A 10,218-nucleotide genomic window follows, 5' to 3' on the forward strand; every position below is an offset into this window, starting at 1 on the left:
AATTTGAATAGCAAATCCATATATTTCCAACAAAATCGGTGACAGGTTTTTGTTGTTTTAGAAAAAACTCCGACTTCAAAATCGAAATGTCCAACATTTGCGTAGACTCTTAATCAATCAGAAGTGTCTGGACACGGCGCCGCTAGCGAACGTTGTTTTTAATAACAAAAATCGATTGTAATGTGAATATAGAATATTCATATACATTTTTATGTAGGATTTGACTCTGGATGTATCAGTTTTATGTTTACGGTAGGTAAGAAGTTTCTATTTCATAATATTAATGGACTAAGTACCTATCTTTGCTTGTATAGAAACTGCACATAGAAAGTTATTGAATAATTGAATTAAAGCTATACACGAAAATGTCCTAGAATATAAGGATGATGTGTCAAATATTTCTGATTAGTCATAAATTTCAGACAATGAAAGTTCAACCACTTGATATCAAAAATAAAAAGAACGAGTTGCACTCATCCGTTCGTAGCTTAGTGCACCAATATCGTTGGTTTGGTTTCTTCCCAGTAGAAGGACTTGCTCAAGAAGATCCATTTAAACTCAGGTAACCCTTAAGGAAGATATTTTATTGCCGTATAATGTTAAGACGAATATGTCGATAAACAGCAAAAATACTTGCATGGAACTCCACATCGCTTGTCACCCTGACACATAAGGTGATTTTTTTGTGTATCGGTGCTTGGCGGTAAAAATAGCCGTTGAGTTAGTACCTACATAGACGGCTCATCGCATACAAGAGACATTCCACCAGTACACATTTCTTTGATGCACCTACCTTGTTCATCTCTGCTCCACCCTAAGGTTGACTGGGAGAGAATGTCTATGGCATTAAGTCCGCCTATGTAAAATTTAAATATAAATAAATATAATGAAACACACAACTATAACAGACGTTGTAAACTGCTAAAAGGCGAAATTCCAAAATCCCTAATAATGTCAACAAGATTCATAATAGTAAATTAATTTCTAGATACAACTTGAAATCCTCTTATACTATTTACTACGTCCTATCCTTCATCGGACAAATATTGATGACGTTATTTTCTTTATTCTGGTTCATGGAAAGAAGCAAGACTTTGGGCACTTTATGTAAGTCTTTTGTGATATTTAATTTAATTTTTATTGACTGAAGAGTAACGCAGTTTTTGTTAACTTGTTGCCAAGAAACACTATATATTATAACCATGAAACTAAGACTTGCTGAGTTTATAATAGCATTTACATTGAAACTAAATTATGCCTGCAGTAGGATATTTGTATTAAAGGTGCTAAACCCGCCACAGTGATCCACGTAAGTGTTTCCTGTTCCGAAATCGACCTGAATAAATCCAGTTTCAAACAGGCCGGCATAATTGTATCGACTGGTGAGGGATAACAATCTCTTGCCAGTTGACATAGGTCATGAAAAAAGTCGCTAAAAAGGAGGACGCGTATAGCTAAACCCTTTCCTCGATAGTACGTTACATTTCATATATGTTTTTTTATAAATAATCGCACGTTAACCAATAAAGCTTTTTCCTTCCCTGCTCTATCTAGACTCCACTCCGCTTATGACATGGTGCAGTGAGCTCACATCGCCGTGTCCGGATAGAAATGTAGCAAATATCAGTTTCGTCGTAGTCTCAGCAGCAAGTAAAAAAATATGTGATGCATTTAAAGATGTGTTTTTTAATAGACTTCAAAAAAAGGAGGAGGTTATCAATTCGACGTGATTTTTTTTTTTTAAATTTTCAGCTTATTTCCTATTCTACGGCGATGCTCTAGTAGGAATAGCGTGTTCAATAAAATTGGCTAAGAGTTGGCCGAACCTTATGTGCAAGGCCGCGAAATTAGAAGAGAATTTGGCCGATATCAGAATTAGCAAGAGTATACCTACAAAATGTTACATTATAGCACATTTCGTCATGGCTTTGGCCTACTGTAAGTTTGTGTGTCTATTTATGAGCGATAATTTTGTGATTGTGTGTAGATGATTTGGTAAAAAGGGACTCGGTTTGGTTATAATTTAATTCTTTAAACCATAGAGTTAGATCATATTTACAAATCCCGGTTTTAGTAGACAAGTTAATTTCTTTGTGTATTTTATTGTAAAGATATTATGCAATTTTTTTATATTGTATATTCCCTAACGTGGTTTTTGTGTTGAAAACAAGTAGCACTTCGTGTTTCTCCTTTTAGGAATTACAGGTTTGATAATTAATATTCTGTAAATTTCATCATATGTAGTATATACGTACATAACTTCTGAACTAATATCAGATCATTGATAATGCTTCATAGACATTGTATTATTATGTGAGAGGGTTATACTTCAACATCATTAGTCACACTCAGTAGTAGACTAAACAAGGGCCTCCCGAAAGATTTCCAGAGTGATCTGTAGAAACGTTCAGCGAGACAGAATACCCAATAAGCCCCACCATTCTCAATATAGTTTACAGGTCTAATATATTTTACATTTCCAGTAGAACATTTCTTATGCGAAGTGTATAATGGCATGGTGGCTATGAAGTGTGTGGGGGCGACTACACCGAATATACTTGTAGTGAGAAAGTATTTTCACTACAGATACTACTATGTATTTGACTACGTGGAGTTGAACCCGGTGACAGCGATACTGGCAGAAGTAACTTGATTTTATTATTAACAAAGCAGCTATTAGGCATTAACTTGAAAGTTGAGAAAAAAAAGAAAGAAATTTTATTTCGATTGGTAATGATATTTGAACCTAAAAGCTGTAAATAGTATAGATACACATCATAATAATGGCATTTAATAAAATGAGTTACCCACTTTATTTAACTTCCCAACGCGAGAGGCATTAAAATAACCATTCACTTTGCAAAACATTATATTTGTTATCTGCCCGTAACTGTTTTATTTTGTAACATTCCAGGACTATCAAAGACTGTTCTAAGTAAATAACTGAATATAGGATTAAATATAATATTAGCCACTAACGTATTTTGCTGGTGGTACGACATATATTCGCCCTGATCTCAAATAAGTGTGTCGCGTTCTGGGATCAGCCTGTGCATATTCGATTCCGCCAGGCCGGCATAATTGTGTCGACAGCTAAGGGGTAATCATCTCTCGCCAATCGACATTATATCGGATCCCACACCATTTACCATCAGGTGCAGGAGGAGCTCTTTGCTGCGCCCGCATAAAACAATGTATTCACTGATACAATCAATTTAATTTCTAAGGTGATGTGTTTCCAATCGACTTTTGTTTGGAGTTTCGTGGATGTGCTAATCATCTGTATTAGTATCTACTTCACGTCTTACTTCAATGATCTGAACAAAGCTATCAAGTCGTATAAACAACAGGTATATTATTTCCTTTCACTCTATTAGCTTTCAACGACCTCAGAGAAAGGCGAGATCAATAGTCCAATCTAATTTATTTTTATCTAATACGTATAGGTTAAATGTCCCGCGGATACGAATGGATCGAGCCACTAGCGCTTATTACCTGATGCTTTAACCAAGATTCCTGTCTAAGTTAACGCCTATAGAAAACAGGAAAATGTATGGGAATGGCACATCCTATCGATAAGTCTATCACTAGGATATGTAATTTTAATACATAACATTAGCGTTAACGATTTAAGGAAGGCATTTTGGCTACGGCCCCCGATAGAAATGCTGTGTGCGTCTTTCCAATGTTCCCAGAGCTTCTTTAAAATTTGAATATTTAGTAGTATTATGAAAAAATAATAGCCCGCCCACGTGCCGCCAAAAGCCTTTCCTACTACAAAAGCCACAATGCTTCTGCGTCATTAATGCCATCGAGTTCAAAATTTAATTTAAAAAGTCTATTAATTACCATGGGAGCAAATATCCAAGACAAAAGTAGCTTAAAGCTATCCAGGACATTGTTTATAAGTGTATCAAATCTTTCCATCCAACTCCTAGAAAATAGTGTTGAATCAGCTCACTTAAAGCGTCGCTGACTTGGGAATCGAACCCAGGATGCCTATGTTATGAGTTTAGTCTATTTTTTGGTTCACTACGCTTATATTTTATTAATTACGAGGTAAGATAAAATTCTGTTCTTATTCCAGGATATAATACCTTGGGGTAAAATACGGGCTCAATATTCTGAATTAGTGATACTATTGAAGGAGATCGATTTACGGCTGAGTTGGATTTTGATGATGTCATTCTTTTCTAATCTTTTTTTCCTGTGCTTTCAACTCTTCAACTCATTACAGTAAGTGACGGTGCAATTACCTTTCTATTTGTAAATTTTTTTTAATTGCTTTTTTTTCGTTTCAGCCGAAATAATGTTGACGATAACATGTGTGACCCAAAAGGACTGGCTACGTAATTATCTTTTTTACTATTTTAAATTCATCAGTATCATTGTCAATATGAAATCACAATTACTCTTAAGATGGTAAGCAAGTGTAAGCAGGAACATTTTTGGATTCGTTAATGGTTATAAAATATCACCATTGGGTATCACGTAAACTTTGTCTTCTTTGTTTAAATATTTATTTATATAAAAGGCGGCAACGTGTCTTCAGTATTTATTTGTATTTATTAATTACCTATCAAATAATTGATTCAAATAAATTGCTAAAATTATAATCAAGAGTGTTTAGCAATTTTACCGTTCAACTAAAATGATAAGTTTAGGCAATGTTAGGCCATACTATATTGGATATTTTTATCATCTTCATACTATTAGAGACTTCATACTATTAATCAAGTATATGTTTTGATTGCTTAACTTGTTTTAACAATTTAACTTGTTTCAGCGCCATGCCCTCATCAGAATCTTTAGTATACTCCTTATTTTCATTCACATTCCTAGTGGTGCGGTCCCTCACATTGTGTGTTGTAGCAGCAAACGTACATAAAGCTGCTCAGGGTCCGTTATTGGCCTTGTATGAAGTACCAAGTTCAGTTTATAATATCGAGGTTAGTTTATAGGGATCAACATTTAAATTGGGAGTTGAAGCACAGCTACAGGTGACTGGCTGCATTTAGTTAGGGGAGAGATTGTTGTTCACGGAATGTAGTTTGAATTTACTTTGTATTAAGGTATGAATATTTAGTTCATAGATGTAAGTTGCAATGAAAATTGATGCTTCTAAAGTAATGTACGGTGTGAACAATTACTTTTTAAATAGGGTTTGACATAGGAAGTTAACCTTATAGCATTGCTATTAACGCTTTCATTATACATAATACACGTTATTATAACATCAATTTCATTAAATAATGACATATTCGAACTTAACTATATATTCATATGATTCATATTTATTATATCGAATGAACTACACGCCAAATCACCACAGAACACATTGTGTGTTTACCATAATTATCTAATAAGTATGAACCAGGGTATTTCCCTCTCAATTTCCACCGTATTTTCTCCCAGTTTTCTTTTTTCACAAATGACGTTTGATGTAGTATCCCGCCATTCATTCTTATTGGATGGGTTTATGCAATTGTCTGTTTCGTATTTTTTTCTGTTCTTTGTTTATAAACTCGCACTCGCAGCCTTGGTATTCAATTTATAATCTTTTGAATATTTTCAACTATCATAATCGGAGACGGATGCAATTGAGTTAATTTTCATTAACTATTTTTTTTTATTTTTAAATATGCTAGAATTTTGCAGGTAGATGAATAGATTGTATCCTTTGCACTGAAGTATTTCTATCTTATGATTTAATAAGGCATGATAATTATTATAACAGAGGATGTACGATCTTGTTCAGGCACAAATTATAATATCATGTATAAATTCTCTTCTAATTATGTTCATGGCTGTTAATTATGTTCATATTATATCATATGTAGAATGTCTAATATCCGGATATTGCATGACATGGGCTCACAATCCCACTACACTTGTTTAATCACAATACATACACACCACAAATCTCTCCACAAGCAAGAACTAAAACCTCGGAAACAACTCCGCCTTTTAAAAATCGACATTATAAACATACAGTTTAGTGTGGAAATGCGACTTCATTTTGTTAACTCGGTCCATAGATAAGACCGCATTCACGTAATGTCAGAAAGTTTAGCAGTCGGCCCGTACTACCGCAGGCTTACGACGGAGCCTAAATAATAGGCTCCGTTTACTTTTGCTCTCTATTTGATACTGTACATATATAGTATTCCTTGGAATCGTGGACAAAGATTTTGATTTGAGTAATTCTAAATTTAAAATCTAGTACGAATAAGATAAGGTATACCCACATATACAAACATACGTATAAAATCACACACTCCAAGATTTTTTAATATGAAGGTTGAATAAATTATATATGTTAACATATATTACAAGTAGTTACATTTTGTTACATTTTTAGAACAAAATACAATCAACGTCAAATGAATGTAAATAGAAATAAAGAGAAAATGTATGATTACTCAGTAATGAATATGAAACATCTTCATGTCAGACGACTCGATAAAGGTCATAGGAATACGCTGAATGCAGGCTGTTTTTGACAGGTCCGTTTGGAACTCTTAAGGGATGGCCTTTGTTCAGCAGCGGACACGTGACTAATGATAATGATTCCTTCTTAACTCCGCCTATCCTAAAGAAGGCTCCTGGTTTACCCTCACTCTCTCCTCATTAAAGTTCCTCCCAACTCTACTTCCTAATTTCCAATTAGTGTCCCAAAACCCTACTCGCTGCATAAAACATAAAAAGCCAAATATCACAGTCATAACGTAAAAAAAAGGTCGTGTATCGAGTTTAAAGCAATGGTTACGCTTTATGAATTAATTAAATTCGATATTATGTCTTTTCTAACAAAGTAAATATTTCTAAAACATTGTGTACGTATTTGGGCAGGTACAGCGTTTCCAACTTCAACTGCGTTACACAACCATCGGCCTGAGTGGATTGTTTTTTTACGTGACTCGAAAGACGATTGTGAAGGTATGTGAACTTTTATATTAAACACGTATGTTTTTACCAAGATTTAGGACAAAGTAAATTGTTTAGTACATTTTATTAAATTATGCTTATTTATGTGGTAACATTGACAGGTTGGGTATTTACCTTACCTACACAAGAACAGCTCGGTTAGGCACTCGAATAAAATTTTTGGTGCAATACAGTTGTCATAATCTTAGTGCTAAATAATTAGTGAATGTATAAGTGTCAAGAATTTTCTTTCATACAAATCCTTCTGAGTGTTTCATTTATATATTTAAAATAAAAGATTTATTTGTAATTGTTTAATGTTATTGCCTTAGTAGACAAACGAGCAAGCGGTCCGCAATCCGCATGATGGTAAGCAGAGTTTCCCGCTCATGGACTTTGCAATGCCAGAGGCACAGTCAAGCCGTTGCCTACCTGATTTCTAATAGCCACTGTTTTTATACCTATTTACAGCAGAGTTAGATGCCTAGATGGATCTTTGAGAGGTTTCTGTGACTCAGTTTCTAATAATTGCTTTTTGTTTCAGGTTATAGGGACGATAATAACGTACGAGCTGATTTTGTTACAATTCAACATGAACACTACATTGCTATACTCTGAAACTAGTGTCGTACGCACTAATGTTACTTTACTTTAGTTCATTAGATATAATTTTATTATACTAGAGTAATTTATTTACGTATTATTTTCTTGATTTATAAAATACTAAAAGACACCGCTATTAAATAATAATTGAGATATTATTCAGTTTTCATAATCATGCCAATACTATTAAATAAACATAAAATAAAACACGCGGACCAAATAGAACAAAGTTCGTTTAAATGCTTACAAATGATTTATTCTGATTGGTTAATCTCACCATCGGATTGAAGATTCAGATTGAGGTTATTATAAACGGCTGTAAGACCAAATTGACTTAAAGCAAAAACATATACAGTAAGTACATTGAATACGTACTTAATATTAAAACACTTTTAAGTTTTAACAATGAAAGAGCATCGTAATAGTAACTTGTTAAATTGTTATTTCGAGTTTAGAGTACTTTACACGTGTTTAGGAAACTAGATTTTTGTGATAAAACAACTGGAAATGGCATTACATTATTACAGTTTGTATTTAGCAATTTATTTACTTGCGGTTCGCCCGCGTGTAGGACGTGTTTTTGGGGATAAAAAGTTCATAAAAATCCGTTCAGTAAATTTTTAGAAAATCGATAACATACAAACAGAGAGAAAAGGGGACTTTGTTTTATAATATGTATAGATGTATAATTTATTTAGATTTGAAGTGGTATCTGAACACAAATTGTATTTTCGTAGGACGATTTCCTCGATACATGCTTACCTAGTGAGGAAATAGAAGGATATATATAGTTCCTGGATACATTGTGATCAACAAAAAACATTATACTACAGTCTTAAGGTTTGATTTCCTTTGCATGTCATGTTTTATGTGTTTTGCTGTAATAAACAATTTTTATTATTATTTTGTTATTAGGGTTAGCTTTAGAAATCTACTGAATTAGTTCATAAGATAGTAGTTTATGTGTCTAGATATTTATGTTATTAAACGTTGTCAAACAGCAGTTAAATAGTTGTTTCTATTTCGAAATAACAACACCTAATATTTACATAAATCTTTTTTTACGTTAATAAATTAGATGTCGATATTACCTTCAGTGATTATGATTATAAAACTCATATACGATAATATTATAGCTTTTAAAATCTTTTATTTTAATAAATGATTTTCACACTGGTGACTTTAATATTAAAATAAAAAAGTGATGTCTCATAGATAATGCCTGACCAGCGAAGTGGAGGACCTTATCACAATTATACTTTTTATTGATGAATATAATTCTTATGACAAATTAAGTCAAATTAGAAGGGACTTTTATTCGGGAATAGTCATAAAAAGTCAGAGCTTGATGTTACATTCCATATAATTTGATGAGTAAGATTATCAGACGCCCAAATAACCCCACTTCCCTAATCTAAACTCATTTTTTAAGGTTGGCAACGCGTGTATGCTTCTTTGAGGTGTTTATGGGCGGCGGGGGATACTTATAGTATACTCTACTTTCTCTTTCACTGATGTTATAAAAAAGACGGAACCGGGGTTAAAAAATACTAGTGTATCATTTTTTTTCTAATGATTTGAATCGGGTGAGCAGGGGAGGGGAGGTTCCGCTATTTGATACGTAATTCGTCCTCCCAAACCCCACTATTAGTGTATCATTTATCGCTTCCAGAATTTTATATGTTCATTAAGGGCATTCAGGTCACTTCACACACTTTGAAGTGTTTCTCGTCAAAGGGCTAAGTTTTGCTTCTTAGCAAATTACTTCGCTCACATTAGTTTGTTAACGGGCCAGTGGATGCTGCTGCTTACTGCTTGCGGTTATTCCTATACTTTTGATTTAACTGTTTCACCGGTAACAGTGTTTCAGTAATTGGCGTGCGCATTGTTCAAATTGGTAGTTATGGTAACTTGTCCATAATATAGCTACATTGTTTTCGTACATTTGTTCATGTATTTATCTAGCTTAATTAATAATTTTAATGATACTAAATCAGTCGTTGCTTCTTCGAGTAGGTAATTCCTTATTGTTAAGGTTATAGCTTAAGGTCCATTTTTCATACATTTTGTTTCACCTTTAATCTGGGTAACTAAACAAGTATTGACAAGTAAAGAATTTAAATTCACGTCTGGTTAGTGATTAGTTCTCGCAGTTGAAAGAAAAACGTAAAAATAATTAATATGCATGGATATTTCGGCCTTTAAAATTTAATATGACGAAATTTTAAAACAAAATGTATGAAAATGGACCTTAAGCTATAACCTTAAGGAATTGTACCTTGCATCAACAGCTCAGCTACATAAGATGATGATAACCATACGCAGGTACTTAAGTTACTTCATAAAATTCGCAAAAAATTATGTGTTGGCTTATAAAATTTGAGGGTTGCCCTCGATTTCTCCAGGATCCAATCATCCAATCCTAACTTGGTGACTCTGGAACCACTTTGGAAATATCTCCTTTCGAACAAAAAAATAATTTTGAAAATCGGTCCACAATTGGCGGAGTTATCGATAACAAACACACACAAAAAAAAAAACATACAGTCGAATTGAGAACATCTTCCTTTTTTAAACTCGGTTAAAAACTTGGATTTGTTGGGTTCAGAATATGAGAAAACTATCACGTAAATTATTATATGAAATTAAAATGTAATGTTCATATGTATGCTTAATATTAACATGCCT

At 33.4% G+C, this 10,218-nt stretch overlaps 1 protein-coding gene across 1 annotated transcript; it reads left to right on the plus strand.

Moving 5' to 3' along the window:
- The first annotated feature begins 425 nt into the window (after window positions 1-425).
- LOC115442102 (gustatory receptor for sugar taste 64f-like) lies at window positions 426-7,582 on the plus strand. The gene is made up of 9 exons (XM_030167073.1): window positions 426-562; window positions 989-1,107; window positions 1,753-1,938; window positions 2,484-2,644; window positions 3,228-3,350; window positions 4,088-4,236; window positions 4,787-4,949; window positions 6,853-6,939; window positions 7,472-7,582. The coding sequence occupies exons 1-9, from the start codon at window positions 426-428 to the stop codon at window positions 7,580-7,582; spliced, it is 1,236 nt and encodes a 411-aa protein (XP_030022933.1).
- The last annotated feature ends 2,636 nt before the right edge of the window (window positions 7,583-10,218 follow it).

The sequence above is a fragment of the Manduca sexta genome, chromosome 28 (assembly GCF_014839805.1).
Source record: "Manduca sexta isolate Smith_Timp_Sample1 chromosome 28, JHU_Msex_v1.0, whole genome shotgun sequence".
NCBI lineage: Eukaryota > Metazoa > Arthropoda > Insecta > Lepidoptera > Sphingidae > Manduca > Manduca sexta.

Bases quoted from the DNA above. Each gene is read 5' to 3' on its own strand.
- LOC115442102 (XM_030167073.1), top strand. From the start codon at position 426: ATGAAAGTTCAACCACTTGATATCAAAAATAAAAAGAACGAGTTGCAC. The intron at 3,351-4,087 runs GTATATTATTTC...TTCTTATTCCAG, and splicing joins TCAAGTCGTATAAACAACAG to GATATAATACCTTGGGGTAA. The intron at 4,950-6,852 runs GTTAGTTTATAG...GTATTTGGGCAG, and splicing joins GTTCAGTTTATAATATCGAG to GTACAGCGTTTCCAACTTCA.